Source organism: Euprymna scolopes, chromosome 15 (genome assembly GCF_053919585.1).
Source record: "Euprymna scolopes isolate OS-2025 chromosome 15, ASM5391958v1, whole genome shotgun sequence".
Taxonomy (NCBI): Eukaryota; Metazoa; Mollusca; class Cephalopoda; order Sepiida; family Sepiolidae; genus Euprymna; species Euprymna scolopes.
Window position 1 is genome coordinate 115,344,670 of NC_136496.1, and position 20,847 is coordinate 115,365,516.

The 20,847-nt window shown below is 33.5% G+C and overlaps 1 protein-coding gene across 2 annotated transcripts in view; it reads right to left on the reverse strand.

Moving 5' to 3' along the window:
* Positions 1–20,847, reverse strand: part of LOC145294078 (adhesion G protein-coupled receptor L1-like) — a 1,162,895-nt gene that overhangs the window by 179,822 nt on the left and 962,226 nt on the right. For both annotated transcript variants that reach the window (XM_080141133.1, XM_080141131.1), the window contains 2 exons: positions 14,175–14,343; positions 398–464 (listed from right to left, as the gene is read on the reverse strand). In XM_080141133.1, the coding sequence (XP_079997259.1) occupies positions 398–464; positions 14,175–14,343 (236 nt within the window). The remainder of the gene's footprint in view (positions 1–397; positions 465–14,174; positions 14,344–20,847) is intronic.

A 20,847-nucleotide genomic window follows, 5' to 3' on the forward strand; every position in this document is an offset into this window, starting at 1 on the left:
CGTTGTAAACATCCGATGACCGACCACTACACGCATCATCTTCAAGACTCTCGTCTCATCTTAAACCATCATTGTACTGTGAATTCCGTAGTGGTTCCTAGGCCAAACATTTCATTGATATTGTGAGCTGTTTCAGCAGCTTTTCGGCCTAGCTTTAATTGAAATGAGAAAATTGTGATAATTTGCTTTTTTTTCATCTTGTATCTAATGTTCTGAAAAGGCAATTGTTTTAAAATGATTGTTACTTAAACAACTAGATAAAGCAAAACTCGCTGTTTCAAATGATATATAAAAGTAAACGTATTATGACGAATACTTTTTTGAAAATACATCATTTGAAATCCAAATCAAAAATTCTGCAAGAACTTTATTTTTATTTTTTTTCCTTTTTACTTACATGTCTGGTGCGTAGTAGGTTTGTCCGTGGGAACCAACAAATGCCCCAACTAAAACGGCCGGAAAAACTGGAAATCATTATAAAAAAGTTTAATAATAAAAAGCAATAACAAAATATTAAACAGCCAAAAAAAAAAAAAAAGATATTTTAATAAAAATAGATAGAATATCAGAAATAATTTTAAACTTTAGAACATACCGAGGCAAATTGTTAATGAAGGCACAGCTGATACAGTTAATGTAGATAAAAAGCATCGGTACAACAAAATAATTGTAAGAATGAGTTAAATAAGAAAGAAAAAAAAAGTAATGAATATTTTTAAAACGTTTCATTTAATCTACACATTTAGCAATAAAATTTCTATTTCAAACTCTAGCGTGACAAATCAACGAAAATACTATTTCAAATTTAAAGCTAACAAACGAATGAAAATGCAATCATATTCCAAACTTGAAACTTGTAGAACAATGAAAATGCAACTTGGGGGCATACTAAGTTATGTAGGGAGAAGGAACATCGACCTGCCTCCAAATTCATGACGGTGGCGGGGGAAAAGGTCGAAACTCCTTTTCCTAACAAGAAAAAGAAAAAAAAAATCAGTAAATAGCAACAACTCGGGTACCAATTCTAAAACTGAAAATAATAAACTTCATTTAATCAGAAATAGTCTATTTTGGTATATGGGAGATGCGTAAGTTGTATTCATTCTTGAATGTTCGAGATCCCCCCCCACCCATCCCATGCATAAAAACATTAAAGTCTATTAATAAAGTGGAGAAATGTTCATTTTTAGAAGATGAAAGTTCAGAATTATAATCCAAGTGAAAAAAAGAATATTTACATAATTTTAGGGGTACGACTGGAAATCTTTCATGACTGAGAAAATCCTTCTCGACTGAGGAAATTATTATGGTCAGCATATTTTATAAAGGAAACCCTGCAAATGAAGTATCCCAAGAGGGTAAAATTTTTGTGAGCAAAAAATATTAATTCAATTGTTGTTTGTGTGAGCTTCATTAGTACAGGGATTGACTAATTTATCCATTGCAGTTTGAACATGACATTCTTAACGGTGCTGTTTTTACGTCCTTTTAGATGGTGTCCAACACGTATGATAATCATGGGCAGCAGCGATGGTGATTTGCTGAAACGTAGTTGAGACGGGTTTAATTTTGTCAGACATTTTGCATTGGCTTTTTAGAATGTTCTGGTCCATTCACTGTCTACATACACGAATAGACAAAAATATAGTCCCATGGACTTGTGTGTAAAAGGACACATCACAACCACGATTCTACACTCCGACAGAACTGTGTGAGAAAATGGTGACAAAATTAAATTGTTCCTAAAATGAATAAATTCCGGACGAACAGATTCCTTTGATTACATGAGGAGCGATTCGATTTAGCTGGTCACTACAGTTGTATATAGACATGATTGAAGAAAAAGTGAAACGAAATAAACAAATTTCTGAAAAATTAATTTAGGCAACCCAAGCACTCCCTTTTCATTTGACATTAAAAGATTCCCAAGTTTTACAAAGTTCACTCGATGGACGTTGGAGGTTACATCGGCTAAAACGTTGTGAGAATAACATCCAATATGAAAACAGCAGTGCAAAAAATCCAAATAATTTAGACATTTGTTCTTTTGAACATTGGGCTCCAAAATATTAGCGGCTTCATTTTCATAACAAAAAGAAAGGTTACCTCTGGACTCAGTTTATGGACTTCTAGCGTGAAGGGTGGGATTTTCCTGCAAGTTAGATTGGTCAAGGCCAAGGGTTTAAACGTCAGATTTTGGGATGGGTTCTATCAGCCATGGTTGTCGGTGGTTTGAAGGTTGTTTTTGCTTTATTAAATTATTTTTAACTTTTAAACTGACCATATAAAATATGTGATTTATTGAATAAACATTCTCGTGTTTAAAAAATAAATGAACTAAAAATAAATTGTGCATTTCGAAAATATCGGATTACAAAAATTCATTTGTATACAAAAATATTTGTGATTTACGTAGAAATACTGTAACAAAGGTCCCTATTTATTTGCCTCCCCATGTATGTGGGGAAATTTAGCTCCCTAAAAATAGACATTCGGTTATTCGGATATAAAATGAAGATTTTATCAAACTAGATGGTCGATTCTCTCACTGTCCGAAGACAGAAAAGATTAAATGTAGTATCAGAACAGATACAACACCTCAATCACAGTCAAACGCTCATAAACAAAAAAAAAAATCAATATATTGGTATTCACCTAAAATGTTATCTTTCAAATTCAAACAAGATATTTTTCATCAACATTTGTGCCTTATGTAATAAAATAATTCATAGAAAAAACTGATTGTGTCATTAATTTTGTGCCAATTGTAATTTACATTTAATATTAAACCATTTGAAAATTAATTTTAATTCAAATTATCGTACTTATGTAGAACACGAACCGTACTGAAATAACGGGAAAACCATTCTTAACATAAGGAGGCGTTTTCTATTTACTCTGTTTTACGTTACAATAAATAAATAAAAGACAATGTAAAAAATAATAATTTAACTGGAAAATCCTAACTAAAAAAAATAACATAGTCCGAATTCTGCATAACTATCCCAAATATTTGTTGAGGATTTTTTTTTAAGTATTTTTTTCTTTTAAATTAATTTTGTTTATTAAATAAATACATTATAAACAGGCGATGAAAAAAATGCAGTCTTCCAGAAAATCAGATATTGAAGGGAAAATGTGTCTTACAGAAATGAGAATTATTTTTCTGGTTATCAGTAAATTTGCTGTGCAAGGGACATAACTCATAAGTACTTTTGTAGTTATGTCCCTTGAACGAATTCCTTGAACGAGATTTATTGAAAATAGTTTCAGTTAAATTAAATAATGTATCCATTTTTCTCAAGAAAGCATCATAGTGGTTTTTTATTTTATTTATTTATTTTTTTTTAATCCTTCTTTGTCTATTCATGTTATCCGTGGGTTTCGGAGATAGATATTTCAATAGTCATATATATCTTGAAATAATTAATGGTTAATTTAAAATCTTTACTCACTTGAGGTACAACTGGCGTTTATCGGAAATAATGAGAATCCTTATACATGTCTGCCATTTATTAACATTTCTAGGTGCTTGTTTAGTTTAATCAAGACGTTAAAAAATGAAAATATGGGAAAAAATTTATATTCTACGTACCCGTTACGAAGTTCTCACAGAAAAAAATCACTTAATTCAATCAAGTAGTTTTTTTTTTTTTAGTTCTTTTTACAGAGGAAAATCAAATTTTAATGAGATCGATCGTATCTTTAATTAAAATCACACATAGGATTAATTACATTACTCCTTTAATTAAAATCCCACATAGGATTAATTAAATTACTCCTTTAATTAAAACCCCACATAGGATTAATTAAATTACTCCTTTAATTAAAATACCACATAGAATTAATTAATTCCACATAGGAACTAAAAAATCGATTGATTGCTTCCTCTCCTCAGGAACCCACTGTCGTTCACCCGGAGGAATCTTCACATGCTTCTCCACAGTAACTTACTCCACAATACATTGTAGTGCACATTGCACTGCAGAGAACCTACTGTTTTATGAAAATATTTTTATACAATGACTTGAATTAAAGTTTGTAATGGAAACGTCAAGTATCATGGTTTGATTGAGCTCTAAACAGAAACATTTATTGTGAAAGTGTCCCTATCTTATCAAAGAATATACTGTTGATTTTATCTGTTGGACTCTTCTAATTATGCAGTGATAAAACTTCTCAAATACACTTTTGATGTTAGGCTGTATAAGAATGTTAACTTTGGTCAAAATCTGACTGTTCTTTCTTTAATGGGATTTTTTTCGATTATCAGTTTTCAATACCTATCAAAGGTATTCCGATACAAAACCTATCTAAGAACTCTCCCAGACACATATAGTACATTTGTATGAAATTTCATAAAAATTGGCCCAGATGTTTTGAAGCCCATAAGTATGGAATTCACACACACACACACACAGTGTCTTTTATATATCATCAAGTGGTGTACTGCCTGCTACAGGCATTGACCGCTATGGCTCTCCATCTATCTATCTCCCTGAAGGCATTCATGAATTCATTGTTGCTCATTATTTTTGATGTTGCCCAGGTTTCGGAACTATTTCTCAGTTATAGAGTAGTTTGATGACAATCAAATGTCACTTGTCTATCATGGTAATCCCTACCAATTTGTTCGGATTCAGAATCCTATTCACGTTGTTTCTTGAATAAAGATTCTGATATATTGCCACAGCTTTGTTTGCAGTTGTACAGACAATAGATTTCAGTTTCTTTGTCTAAGCAATGCCTGTACTGAGCGACTGTCCTGACCATTGTACTCAAAAGGTATCTTCTGCTCAGCACAACGAAATACGAAACTATGAACAGAATTATTTCTATAAAATAAATACTTATTAGATATGTTTGAAACCAAAACAATGCATTATTACAAAATAAACAGATATTTATTTATATTGAAAATTATATTGAAATGTATATTGAAATTCATAAATATATTTCGAAGTAAAACTTCATCTTCAGTATGTCTTTCTTTTTTTTATTGCCATGTTGTTGTTGGAGCAGAGAATCAGTAGAAGTCTGTTTGTTGTTTTTACGGTAGTCTTTTCAAATGTCGGAACGGAGCGTTGGTAATGCGGAATTCACGTTAGGGTTTGTGTTCCTTGATTAGAAGCACTGGCTGAGTTTGAATAAAATGAATACGTATTTGAAGCCAAAATAATGCATCATTACAAAATAAACAGACATACTGATGATGAAGTGTATCTTCGAAATATATTTAGAAATTTTAATATAAATTTCAAACAAAATAAATATCTGTTTATTTTGTAATAATGCATTGTTTTGGCTATTTTATTCAAACTCAACCAGCGCTTCTAATCAAGGAACACAAACCCTGTTTGCTTTCATATTACATCATTCATCTGCTTTTCATGGCTTCACATTACTCCCACTCCCTCGTCAGGGTAAGTGGATTCTCAACCATCCCCCAGGGTTTCCCACAGACTAGCAGAGGGAAGGAGGCATCTTTTCTTTTGACAATAAATAGTGTTGTCCCACTACCTACTATTTGTATAAGAGTAGAAATAATCGAGATGACACTAAATTTTTTCTACCAAACAAAACAAAAAATTAATAAGACAAATTGCAACGATGAAAAGTAAAATTCACATTAATTCATTAAAAGTTCAAACAAGAAATATAAGAATAAAATATTTCTTTCTTTATTTATTATAATTATTGATTTTCAAAAATTAGGCTTTTCTCTTCAGAGGAAATAACTAGAAAAATAAAAGCAAAGAATTATTAATTATTATTAATTATTATTTATGCAATTATTAATTTGCATAAATTTTAAAACTTTAGAAACTTTTTAAAAAATAATTTCGAGCATGTTTTTTTTTGTTTTGTTTTTTTTTTCAGAAAAGTTTCAAAGTTGGGTAAAAAAATATTTGAAAAAGTATGGAAGTTAACCAATTAAATAATTATATAAACGACAGATCTCAATAGAATTCGATATTGAAATTAGATTTCTATTCTGATTAAACTCATAATCAAAAAATAAATTCATATATATATATGATGAGAATAATAGAAATAATATTTGGACGCGATAGAGAGATAAAAAAGAACAAACCAAGTTATGTGTTCATCAACGTTTCGTCTTTATTGTAAGACTTCTTCTGGATGAATGAAATTAAGAAAATAAAATACCAGTACAATATTTGAAGATATATTTTTGATGTAATTATCATACATTTCATTACATTAAAAATATATTTTCAAATATTTGTACTAGCATTTTATTTTCTTAATTTCATTCATCCAGAAGAAGTCTTACAATAAAGACGAAACGTTGATGAACACATAACTTGGTTTGTTCTTTTTTATCACACTCTGTTTCTCTCTCATATATATAAGTTCAAGTACATTAATAACATAAACTAAAACCTACATGTTCAGATCTTATATGAATAAATGGAATTATATAAACATTGTAAGGAGTCTATATGGATCGTTCAACATTTCGATATTTCCTGGTCTTCATCAAGATTCCTAAATGAATCTTGCAATCCGAAAACAACACACATATATATATATACACACACACACACACACACACAAAACTAGTGTGTCTGGAAGGGAGAGAGCATGATAAAGTATATAAATTTCCTGAAATGTATTTCAATAAATATAATTTTATTTATATATATATATATATATATATATATATATATATATATATATATATATATATATATATATTATTCCTTAATTGGAATTCATTTTTTTTTTTTTTTTTTTTGAGATGAGCATTATATATTAATTTTATTTTTATTTCGGACTATTATTCTCATCTTTATTAGTTGTTGTTTTTGATCTTTTATTTGTTTTGTTTATTCACAAAAAAAAAAAAAATGAATTCCAATTAAGGAATAATTATATATATATATATATATATATATATATATATATATATATATATATATACACTAATCGGTACGGACCCGACTATGGAAGATCAGATTATAAATAAACGTGGATTTATAAGATCAAAGAATCCAACCTTGATCGCCCTTCTGGGCCCGTGGCGCAGTTGATAGAGACGTTGAATCTCTACAGTTCCAGATGAACATTGTCTGAAGATAGCGGTTTCAATCCCACCCAAAGCGTGCCAGAGGTTAATTGGCCAAAATGTGGTGAGACGACAACAACTACGGATGGCAGTGATGACTGAGAATGCAGTTAGGAGATTTGAAGTTCCTATCCGTCGCGGTTACCACCTAACGAAGGCCAGAGGAATTAGTTGGCCGAAACGTTGTGAATAAACAAAACCAATAAAAGATCAAAAATAACAACTAAGGAAGATGAGAATAATAGTCCGAAACAAAAATAAAATTAATATAATTTTATTACATTCCATCTCTTTCGTCTAATCAATATTCGATATATACTTGCCCCCCCCCATCCATTAAATTCAATACTATAAAATATAAAAAAAAAAGAATACAAGTTAATATGGGGTTCTGGTGCTACAAGTAGCCTTGCTATGAGATATATATATATATATAATAGAATATCGACAAATTTAAATATCAACCAACTTGTGTGAGAATCTTATTTTGGGGAAAAGACTCCCATATGAAAGAAAAAAACATTAATTTCATGATCATTCATACAGACAGCTGATGAATTAGGTCCTCTTGTCGCAAATGTACAGGGAAAAAAGTGTGGGGGGGGGGTGGGGAGTAATATAACACTTATTTTTTCCTGTGCAGTAATGTCCCTGCTAGGCGATTTGATCACACTCTGACCAAATCAGCTTGCATTTTATCTCTAAAGAATTACTTAAGGTATTTGGGAATCAAATCGGTGAGCAGAAAGAACCCTGGAAGCAACGAAGAAAGACATCCTTTCTGTCTCCTATCCCTGTCCACTAATCACCAAAGCATAGACTATCTTCATTTCAGTATAACCAACGACTATTGCTATGACAACAGCATATTCTTTTCCTTGTTTTGATTCTCAGGTATATATCCATTGATATTTCATATGTTTTATGTAGAGTGGTGTGATCTTTGGTTCATTAATTGTGTCTGTGTCGGATATATACTCGAGAGTCAAAACAATGAAAAGAATATGCTGTTGTCATAGCCCTACTGATGACAGACTTGTAGCAGTAACAAATGATCTGTTTTCTTTTGCGAATAAATGCCCACCCTCTCTTCCTTACTGAGTGATTCGACCACTTAGTGACAAATCAGCTAGTGAGTTGCATTGATTAATCTGCCCCCCCCCCCAAGGAACCGCTTCAGCTTCTTTTGGGAACTACGGTCAGCCAGCAGAGGGAACCCAACCAGCAGTGAATCCAAGCACCCCTCTACCTTCTCTCTCGTCCCTGTCCAATCTACATTGCAGCATCGACGTTTTCAAAGAAGATAACTGCTACCAACCTGGGACTCCAGAGTCAGGCTGCCTGACTGACATAGTCAAAGAACTTTTCATTCCTTCTTTCTTCAACCTGAACACTGTCCAACTTTCTGGTGCTCAAATAAATGTTTCCGTTGCTTTAAAAATGGTTTTGCTATTTTTCCGTGATTTTGTGTTCAACAATAAATCATTTTATTAAGGGTACAAAGCAACAACTAATCATCTAAAGACTTTCTGGGATCCAAAGAACTTTCTTTCCTTTCTTCAATTAGACACTGGCCATTTTTTTTTTTTTTTTTTTTTTTTGATCTTGACCAAACGATGTAAGTAACTTTATTAAATAAACTTTTTCGTTGTTAATTTATTTATTTATTTATTTGCCAGCTGTTATTCTTATCTTAATAGTTATTGTTGTTTCACCACGTTTCGGTCCACACATCCTTTGTCTTTCAGGTGATTAACAGTATCGAGATAGGAATGCTGATTCTCTTAACTTTATCTCCAGTAATTACTGCCTTCCATAATTGTTATTGTTGCTGTCTCACCACGTTTTTGGCCGACTAATCCTCTGGCCTGGTTTGGGTAGGATTGAAACTGCTATCTTGTAGCAAATGAAAATTATAAACACAAGCAGGAGCAAATTCTTGTGGCAGGAGATTTTGAAATACACTTCCTTCTTGGCTTGTCCAATCAGAAGCCAACTCTCAGTCACATGACCGAGTTTATAAAACGTTAAGCCAGCAACACGTTCTCTCTTTTTTTTTTCCAGATCTGGAATGGGCAACAACTCCATGTGGAAAGGACCTGTCACCCCCAACTTCTTTTTTGGGACACAAAGAAGAACTTACCCAACCTACGAGCTCAGTTTTTGACTATGTACGTGAAAACAAAGCCAACATGGGTAAATCAATGTGCGGTACACACACGTATTCTCTCTTTACCATGGGACTGTCTTAATTTTTTGCCCCCATCCATAAATTGAAGCACACTCCTACAACTACTTTCTGGAAGACAAATAATCCATTATGGCGATGAACCATAACTTCAAACACGACAACTATAGACACAAATACGCATGAACACTGTTCTCCTTCAACAAGTTTAATCTACGTCTCCACACAGAAACTCTTTACACAGCTTACTCGTTTTCTTATACTTAATAACAAAGATAACCAATAACATTGCTTTTAATTTTTAGAATGAGATTCTCATCTTGTCTTTCTAAACTAGATTTTGGCGACCCCGACGTGATGGTAAACGCGTAATGTTTGTCGACATTATCATTTTTACACAATGCTCACCTGGAACTATAGATATTCAATGCCTCTATCCAATGTGACACGGGACCCGAAGATTGGATGTTCTGGTCTTATAAATTAAACTTTTTGTTCTTATCTGGTCTTCCATAGTCGGGTCCATACCAAATGGTATTATATATTTTATTCATTGGAATCCTTTGAGATGAGTAATTTGTGTATTTATTTATTTTTATCTTCATAGTTGTGGTTGTTTCATCATGGTTCAGACAACTCATTCTCTGACCTTCAGCAGATGATTAACAACTATGGAAGACAGTAATTACTAGGAATACAGTTACGAGACTCAGAATTCCTATCCCATCGTGGTTAATCACCTGAAGAAGGTCAAGGTATGAGTTGGCCAAAACGTGGTGAAACAACAACAACTATGAAGGTCTTTCGTTGTTGCTTTTAAAAAGTTTTTTTTTTTCACAAAGGAATCACCACTTACCAAGGCTCAGAGGCCACTCGAGGATAAGGGTTAATGACTGTGCAATGGTCAAAAGGATAACATCATAGTAACCGTTAGAGGTGTTAATTTGGTAAATTGGATTACTTAAGGGAAACGGCTCATCAAGAACTTGTCTACATTGGACTTGAAGACAGCCATATTATAGTCAGCTGGAAAGCATGTAAACGGAACAGAGTTCCACAGGTGTGCAGTTCTTAGAAAGAAGCTTTATTCTTGGAATGTACGTTTAGGTTTAGGCACAGATAAAGAGTAGGGGAAATTATTGATAGTGTTTTTTGGGTTTTTTTGGTTTTTTTACACAGTGATCACCACTTATCAAGGCCCGGAAGCCACTCAGGGATAAGGGTTATTGCAAGTACATTACGTTAGTGTGGAGATTTGATGAAGTGTTTACTTAAGGGGGCGGTTCATTAGGAATTTGTTAACATTGGACTTGAAGACATCCAAGTTGTAGTCCGGTGGGAAGCAGGCAGACGGAACAGAGTTCCACAGGCGTGCAGTTCTAAGAAAGAAGCTTTGTTCATGGAATCCGCATTTTGATTTAGGCACAGATATAGAGTGGGGGAAATTTTTCACAGTGGATTCAGCTAGACGGGTGTTTTTCGTGAAAGATTGGCGAGGGGGGACCAGAGATTGGAGTTCAGACGAGCACTTGCCATGAAAATAACAATAAAATAGAGACGGGCTCGCAACGTCTCTTCTGTGAGGAAGAGGTTGTAGGGAAGAGAAAAGGGCATTCCCCGCTACGGAGTCTATTCTGAACTCTGTTGAGGTAGGATAAGGTCTTCCTAGCAGCTCCTGCCCAGATGTGACAGCAATACTTCATCCTTGGATGTACCTGGCTCTTATATAGGTAGAGACTTGCATCAGCAGGTAAATATTTACTGGATCAATAGAAGGATCCCATAATTTTTCCAGCGACCTTGGCAATGGATTTAATGTATATTTCGTGCGACGGCTTTCGTTCCGTACTACCACAATATAGGATTTCATCTAGTTTTTATAGTAATCCTGTATCCAACAAAGGATATAATATCGAACGAGAGATACAGAATCGTTTGACACTAGATGTGAGTGAACAGTATATGGGATGACTGTACAAGTTTAACGTTTCATATATCATCAAAACAATTACTAAATCTTGATCTATGTCAAAGGGGTGATGTCATAAAATACCAAAATCTAATCAAATATATCCGTGTTTTGATAAAATGCTATCTTTAAAAATAAAACACACAAATGTTATTCATATTTGTGTCTTACGTAATAAAAAAACATATGGAAAAAATAATTGTGAAATCCATTTGATATTATTATTACCTCTAAAATAATTTTGGTATTTAGCAAGTTAACAATGAATTTTAGTTAATTCAAATTATTTAGGAATTTCTTTATTTTTGTTTTGAAATTAATTAATTTTATTTGTTGAATAAATAAATTATTAATAGGAGGCGAGAAAATCTCGATGAAATTTAAATATTGAAGGCCAAAAAAATCGTTTAAAATTATAATTGAAAATAATTTCTTTGGTTATTTATGAAATTGTTGTGCAAGGGGCATAACTCACGAGTACTCTTGTAGTTATCTCCCTTGAACGAATTTAATGAAGCAATACCTGAATTAGATTGGTTGAGGCTAGGCTATTATCTTTGTTGGTCTGAGATATAATCCGGTCAGTTCTAGGTCTACCTTCTCGTCTCTTGAAAAGTTAGTTTATTGCTAATCACCTGAGACTACCCTACCGGAAATACCGATGGAACGGCTGTAGCAAATTTTGTTCTCCCAAAGTGCTCTTCCTCTAGGGTGCTGGCCTTTCAAATCCCACTTTCCGACCTTTTGTCACATTTTTTTAGCGTGAGAAGGAGATTAATAAAGCTTTGTCATTCCATGGGTCTTCATACAGGCAACTGGTAAATTGTGTCTGCTTGTAATAGGTGTAAGCAAAGGGCTGGTGGTGATGGTAGTGATGGTGGTGGGGGGGGGGGTAATACTTGCAGCAGTCATAAAAAAAAGACTTGTTGTCTCATATAGAAAAATGTTCCTGGAAAGTGATTTAGTTACATACTGACCAATCAGCTTATAGGGTGCGTTGGTTTCATCTATCGCCTTAAGAACTATTTGAATTATTTGAAAATTATGGTCAATCAACAGAGAGAGAGAGAGAGAGAGAGAGAGAGAGAGAGAGAGAGTCCTAAAAGCAACAAGAAAAGATGCCCCACCTCTCTCTTTCTCACTCACACACACACTCTCCTGTCTGTCCATGGGACGATCAAACATCAACTATCTTTGTCCAAAGATAACTGCTAATAGATTTTCTGAGACCCAACGAACTTTTTAATTTTTATTTTCTAGACGGTATGTATATATATATATATATATATATATATATATATATATATCTCAAGAAGTAAAAATTAAGTTTACAAGTCAGAAGTTTCTGTAAACTTAAGACGAATATAAATATAGTAATCCTAACCAAATAATAATAAAAAAACACTGCATATATTTTCATCTTGATTTTTTAACTTATTTCTTCATTTCTTTTCTCCATTTCATGAAATCTTTACACGAACTTATTTGCATATATGTCTAATTTTTATATAATGCAGTTTCAATTAATGCAAGTGCCAGCAAAATAATAAGTTCACTATAATATGCATTTGCTAATATCTTTCCTCTGATGAAAAGATGCATACTTTGAAACTCTATGGATTAAGGAAATCTTAATATTTAATATTGCCACCACAGGATCTATCATTATAAGGATTTCCTTAATCCACAGTTTGAAAGTATGCATTCTTTTCATAGTTCGTATGTATATAAATGACAAAAAGCCTGTATTCCAAATTTCAAGATGTTATCCATCTTACCGTTTATTTCTTTAAGCATGTTAAAATGTTCAATTCAACATTTTAACACGTTAAAAAAATAATCAGTACAACATCTTGAAATTTGGAATATAGACTTTTTATCATTTATTTGTATATGCTCTGTACTTACATCGAGTTTCATATTGGTATAAATAAAAAGTGAAATATAATTGAATAAGCATATTTTCCCCATAAACACACACATATATACATATTATATATATATATATATATATATATATATATATATATATATATATATATATATATATAGGCAGCAGTTCTCATTCTAGTTGGGTTGAACCAGTTTCTTTCAATTTGAAATTTAAAAGTGATCCCCAGTTGCTTGTACATTCTGATCTGGGAAGATGATGATATCAAGTTCTTGCAGTTCTTGCAGGGAGTGGCAGTGTTCTCCTACATACAGCACCTAGTATTCACAAACGCTCATCCATCTGGTGTGTCCAGGCTAAACATTGCTTAGCTATTACGATGAGATATGTAATCACTACCGGAACATTTTTAATAAGGGAACATGTCACCGGTCACTGGATATATAAAAAGAAAAACTATCTCCCTGGACTGAACACGATAAACACTACACATGGTCTCTCTGTAAATACAGTAATAAACGTCCCGTCTTTATTTAAACCTACAGTACATATTTATCCCTTTATTTCTTTCACGGAACCTTGTTTTTTCTTGATTATCCCTATATTATTGCCACCACAGGATATATCATTAACTTAGGTCATCTAACAGGACTCCATAAGTAAATGTGATTGGGCTAGTGTGGGTAATTAAATAAATGTATTCAGTGTTCCTATTTACTTGCCTCCCCACGAGGGCAGAGTTAGACAAAAGGTCGGTTTTTAATGTGGGAAAAAATGCAGCTCCCCAAAGAGGGGCACTCTGGATAGGAACAAAAATTAAAATTATCTCAGTCTAGAAGGATTTCTCCTCGAATGATCGAGGATAGAAAAGGTGAAGTGTAGTATCGGAACAGATACTTCACTTTACCCCGAGCCAAAAGGCCAATGCTTCCATTGTTGCTATAATAAAAGGGTTTTATTTTTTCATTTCATGTGACAGTGTTCGTTATATACAAGTAATACGTAGAAATTTGTCTCCTTTGTATATACTTACTCCAACCAATGATGTAATATCGCATCAGAGATCCAGACTCGTTAGCCTCCCGATGTGCGTGAGCAGAGTATGTGATGACAATGTACAAGTTGAACGCTTCGTTCATCACCCAACAATAAGTGGCCAAGAAAAAGTAATGAAGCAAGATGGCGAAGACTTGGCACACGATCTGAAAGAAAGAAAAAAATCAAGAGAAAATAATGACAATCTTTTAAATGAAAATTATTCCGGTTTTGTGACTTTTTGAGATGAGGATTAATAATTTGTATTAATTAGACTATTATTCTCATCTTGAAGGTTATTCTGTGAGAACGCATGACATAAATGATAAAGTACTTTCATCTATCGCCTTAAGAACAACTTTTGGAAATAAAAACTATCCATTAATTCAAACCCTACGAGGAGATTAAATCTGTATGGCACCATATATGGATTTTATCTCCTTGCATGATCTGAATTAATGGATATTTTTTTTCATCTCATATCCTTATGTTCCAATATTTTTCTATAAAAAGTAAAACATCTTCCGTATGATTTCTGAAAGTTTCCAATTCATTTTAACTTTCCTTATTCTTTTTAATCCAAGAAAAAAAACATACTTTTCCTGAGGAACTAATGTAAGTATCTGATGATTTGTTTAATATATTCGTACTATTCACTGAAACAAGTGTAAGACAAAGCCATATGAATGTGAATTAAGTGAATGCCTTTGTTAGTTTGGAATGTTAATTAAAGTTATATATGCTCTGAAATTGTAAATCCATTTTTATTGAGCTTAATTGTGACAATTTTTAATAAATCTATTGAGTATATGCATAAGTATATATTTGTTTACCAGCGTACACACGCACACACATATATATATACCTCCTATAAATTTGTTTTTTTTTTTTGTGTACTGATATTCATATTAAAAATCCTTTTTTCTATTTATTTAAAAAAAAATACAACTTTGTTATATATGAGTCGTGGAATTGCATTAACTTGCAAAAGATCTAGCAAATTTGCATATTCTTTTAAACATTCATTTTAATTAATTCCCTATTAGTTTTTTCGGTTTTCTTATGAGATGATCATCTAGAGTTAACTATTACATGTAATTATATTCATGCAGATATTCTACATGATTTATACTTGAGTAATATTGTCGTAAAAAGATTATAGTAAACACAAACCTCTTTCTATATATATTTATGTATCCGTATATTTGTTTAAAAATTTTGCCAACCAAACTCCTTAATCAGTTTTTGGTCTACAGACATGAAACTTAATAAATATGTATTCGGACCTATGCAAAACTTTGTATTTGGGTTTTAGCCGGGGAAAATCGATGCAACAGTGTGAAAAGTAAAGAAATTTAATTTGGCAGGTGACGGTTGAACGATGGCATTATGAATATGCATGCATAACGTAATAGCTATTGGTTCATGTTTTCATTTTTAGCCTTGCAGCAAACATGTCTTTATAGCTCAGGTATTGGCATCAAAGGAAAAAGTAAATCGTAAGCTAAACGTTTTGGTTTTGATTTTTACTCGTTGGTAATAACCAATTGTTTTCTTTAAAATCTGCATGACAACAAATCTCTGAAAATTTCCACTGCTCTTCATCTCTCATAATAACCTCTGTGGATAACTTTGCATTATCGCAACAGTCATTTGCGTTCACTTCTCACTGGCAATGACCATTATTTCACTGGAATTTGGGTGGCAATAAGCCTCCCCAAGGTTCTATCACACCTATACAGTGGAGGTCTGATTAGTGCTTTCTCTCCTCGCTCAATTCTCCTTGACCATTTTGGGAGTTCAACAGTGCTCTTCCATCCAAAGAGATTTCTTCAGGTGCATCGTAAATATTGAACTGTTCCCAAGGTGTCGCATATGGTCGAGACCCCCTCTGATTTAATGAGGGCCACTTCCACCAATCCAATATATCGATTAGCATACACCAATCATTATCTTGTATTTGCCATCATACCATTTACTCCTTGATGTGTGGAATGAAGGGATTCCAATACCTTTACACAAAATTGTTGACATATCAGGTTTTTGTTGCCTTCCATAATTACTTCTATATGACAATCTAATTCTTCATGCATAGGCGAGAAAACCTGAACTATGAGTGAAGGGCGTTGTGTGAGTGGAGGAAGCCATTTTGAATTCGATCTCTTCTGCATTCTTCATCTGTGGCAATGATCCTTTTTTTGTTTTAGTAGCCTTCAATTTAAGTTGGTTTTGACTGTTAATCATTTGGCTAATTTTTTTTTTTTTTTTTTTTGGTGGAGTACCTGTTGGGTATCGGGATACATAATGAGAGATTGAATTCAGTTTTCTGGAAAACTGTTTTATCTCGAATCGGTATATAAATTTCCTTTCTTTGAAATTTAACAGGCAGGAGTTTTTAATATTTTGAAAATATTTTTATTAGTGGCAGGTTATCCACAGTTACATGTAAATCCGGGTATTCAAGTATGAACATCCGACAGGATTCTAGCCCATTCACTAGTGCTTAAGCTTCTCCTTCAACTGATGCATGTCATGGTTCTTTGTCATTTGTAAAACGGGATTCAGCCAAAATGAGCTTTCAGTGACTATTCCTACAACTCGTGTTTGATTCCCTCTCGCATCTGCAGTGTTTTTGAAATAAGAACCACAATATTCCTGTATTACTTTAATCTGTCGCTAATCCTGTCACTCTGTTCATTTCAAACATTTTAATACCTTTCGCAATCCTCTTCACTATTACAGTCTTTGATTCTTGGAATCGGCCCTCAAGTGTTTCATCCCAGTAGAACTTTCTATTCTTTGTCCTCAATAATTCTCAGAAGGGGGCCATAACTTGTTTGTGAAAAGGTATATGACCCTTCATTTCCCTATTCCACACATTTGAACTTTTGAAGTTGAAAAAAAAAAAGCGAAAAGCCAAGAGACTAAACTAGGATCCAACCCATGATATTAATAGGGGTAGGGAAGCAAAGGTTGGTTAGTTGTTTTTGTTTTACGGCATATCAACCCTTTTTAGGTTATTTAATGCCGAATCCAGTGATTTCTTCAAAATTTTTTTAATAGAATATAAATTTTTTTCAAGTCGGTTTCTATTTAACCCAAAAGTTGGAACCCTAACAGGTACTACCACTCCGGGTCAGAGTGGACCTGGGAGCAATGGCAATTAAAGGGTGGCTCCACAATCCCCAAAGCCCACAAGCTGCGGCCTCACTATCAGATATAGTTTAAGATCATAGCCAGGACCGATAAAGGAGGATGCCTTCTGTCATTTGGGGGGGGGGGTTATACTGTCTGCAGTAACGGCATAATCACATTCACACACCGGTTCTCACTAGATCACCGAAGTTAAGCAACTATGAGCCTGACCAGTACAAGATGGGTGAGTATTTGGAAAGGCTAGGCGCTGTATGTAACATGCTGAGTTGTAGAAATTTCCAGGTTGGTATCTGGAGGCGTGTTTGACTCACGAGGGAGATACACCCCTGAATCAAGACAGAAAGCAACAGTTAACTACCATGTTTACTTGTCTTTGAGATTACCATGGCTCTACAATTTGGAGAGCCATGGTCACCAATGCTGTTAAAATAGCAGGGCTGCTGCTGCATGCATGCAGTAACCAGAACTCTTGCAAACTCAAACTCCATTTCAGTAAAGTTGTCTGGATTAAATACAATCTCCTTGTCTGTACAGTGACTGATGTAATCAATCATGTGCTAAAATGAAAACCCTGTTATCTATGGACTGAGTTTTACAAGCCATATCCACAGTGATGTCATGTAATCCAAATAATACCAATTATCAATCCTCAAAAATTCAGAAAGTACAGGTAAATTCTTTTGTTACACGAATGACTCGGTCTAAGCCAGGTTGACATGCTAGTATATATATGTGTATAGGTGTATATATGTATGTTCATGAATTAAAATGTGGCACGCGTCTGCAGATGAAATGTCAGAAATTGACAAGCTAAACGGGAATTGTTTCAATATTTCTCACAAATATAAACAAACCTTGTTATTCTTATGAAAAATGTAACAGAAAGGAATCTGGTTATGTAGATGTTTTGAAAAGATTGACAGAAAACGTGACAGAAGGAAAAAGATTGCAGTTGGAGATTTGATTGTCAACCGAGTGGATGCCACGATAATTCTCTGTCGCTCCCCCACTCTCTCTCTCTCTATCTATCAACCATAAGCAAGAACAACAGGAGAAATAAAAAACGGACTGTTGCTTACACCAATGGTTGTTGTGTTTTAAATTTTTAAAAAGGGTTTATAATATAACACTTTGCAAAATGTGTTTTTATTTCCCTTTTTACCCTTATTTGTGAAATGATCATTTAGAAGAAGAAAGAAAAAGAGAAGAAAGAAAAAGAGAAAAGATTGAAGCCAAAAACGATATTATTTTTATTTAAAAGAAATTATTAAAGAAATGAATATTCAAGCTTTCAATCATATAAGGTTATTTTCATTTTCAAGTTTTTTTTATCAATCATTTTTCATGGATGGTTTGAGTCATTTCTTGTGCCATACATGGCTCACGTGATATTTTTCTTTTTTTTTTTTTCTTCTTGAGTGTCACCAATTATCAAGGCCCAAAGGCCACTCGAAGATAAGGGTTAATGAATATAAGGTGGTAGGCTAGTAAACGTTAATAATGTAAATTGGGTAGAATTTGATTATTTATGGAGACAACTCAACAAGAACTGGATTTGAAAGCTATCATGTTGTATTCTACTGGGAAGCAAGCCAGCGGAACAGTGTTCCACAGGCGAGTAGTTCTGGGAAAGAAGCTTTGTTCATGGAATCTGTGTTTAGACTTGAGCACAGTTAGAGAGTGGGAGAAATCGTTTAATATATAGTAGTTGTAGCTAGTCGAGTTTTTTGTGAAAGTTTGGCAAGCGAGAATGATATATTGGAGTTCAGTCGAGCACTTGCCATGAAAATAACGATAGAGCAGAGACAGGCTTCGAAGCTGGTTTTGAACTCTATGAAGACTGGATAGGGCATGCTAATTAAATAACATTGACATTTTTAAGATATCGTTTGGAATTTGAGATATCATTAGATATTATTATTACTTATTCATTCCTTTAAGGTAAATAGATAATTTATTTTCAAGAAAAAATATCGTTTTTTGACTTTCTTAAATTTCTAACCAGATATCAAATTACAAATGATATCTCGAAAGTGGCAGTATTATTTCGTTAGCAATATTGATATATTTGATTTTCCACTCATCGATTAGTAACCAATCAAAACTCAGAAAATGAACTTGCACATTTAAGCATACTGAAACATGTAATAGAAGAAACTACTCACAAAGGTGGCAGCACACCTGTTTGGTCTGATGAGGGTGGGTATCGCGTAAAGAAAAAGAAATATTTGTGTTTGTAGCTGGAATGTTTATATCTGCAACATTCAGCTGTATACAATGTGGATAGCTGCTTTAAGAGAAACGAATTGTGGAAGACAAGCAGTTAAATGTCTGACAGCTGAGAGAAAATATCGGAGCTGAGATTTGTTGGTGTTGGTGAAGAGGAGTGCAATTAGCTTTCCTTTCAGGATTACAGAACATCTCAACCTTCTTATAAATCAACTTTCTGTTTCAGTTTTCTAGTAAAATTTAACTCGTCAGACAGCTGAGTGCTGATAACTTAATTCAATAATTACTTTGAAAGGTTTCAATGAAATCGTCTCTCATTTTCTCTCCAGTAAAGTAGGTTCAACCTAATTTTTTTTTTTTTTTTTACTTGGGAGTCACCATTTATCAAGGCCCGAAGGCCACTCGAACTCGAAGATAAGTGTTAATGAATCTAAGGTGGTAGTGTAATAATCGTTAATGGTGTGAATTGGGTAGAATTTGCTTATTTATGGGGACGACTCAACAAGAATTTGTTTACATTGGATTTGAAGGCTACCATGTTATATTCAAGCAGGAACTACTAGGTTTTAAAGACGGTTTTGAATTCTATCAAGGCAGGATAGGATGCTGTGAGCAGCTTCTCATAGATTTTGTGATGTATTTCCATGAGATCATGGATCAAGGAATTGATACAATCATTGGTTCCATGATATCACCGTGATTATGACTTGTAAAACTCGATAATATGAGGCAATGCAATAAAGTCTTTATTTTAGTACATGATTGACTACATCAGTTACTGTGCAGACAAGGAGATTGTATTCAATGCAGACAAGTTTCACTTTGCTGAAATGGAGGTGGAGTTTGCAGGTTGCTGGTTACTGCAAACGGTATTAAACTCACACAAAAAAAAAAACGACAAAAGTCATCCTTCACTTTCGTAACTCTAAAAATATCACGGGTTAAGTCCTGGTTTGGTCTCTTAGCTTTTCACTTTTTTTTTCAACTTCAAGAGTTCAAACTCGGACCTAATCCGTGATATTTGTAAGCGCAGAGAAGTGAAAGTGGTGTCATATACCTTTTTCACAACCAGAAGTTATGTCCCTCTTCTGAGATTTATTGAGATGAAACATTTGAGCGCCTATTCCAAGAATTAAAGAGAGTGATAGTGAAGAGGATTGAGAAAGATATCTAAACGTTCGGAAATTAACTCCGCTTCCTTTTTAAGACATGATTCTAAATAGTTTCTGCTTGCATCCCAGTACCAATATGCCTGTATCAGGCGAAAAAGAGTAAAAACAAAAAAA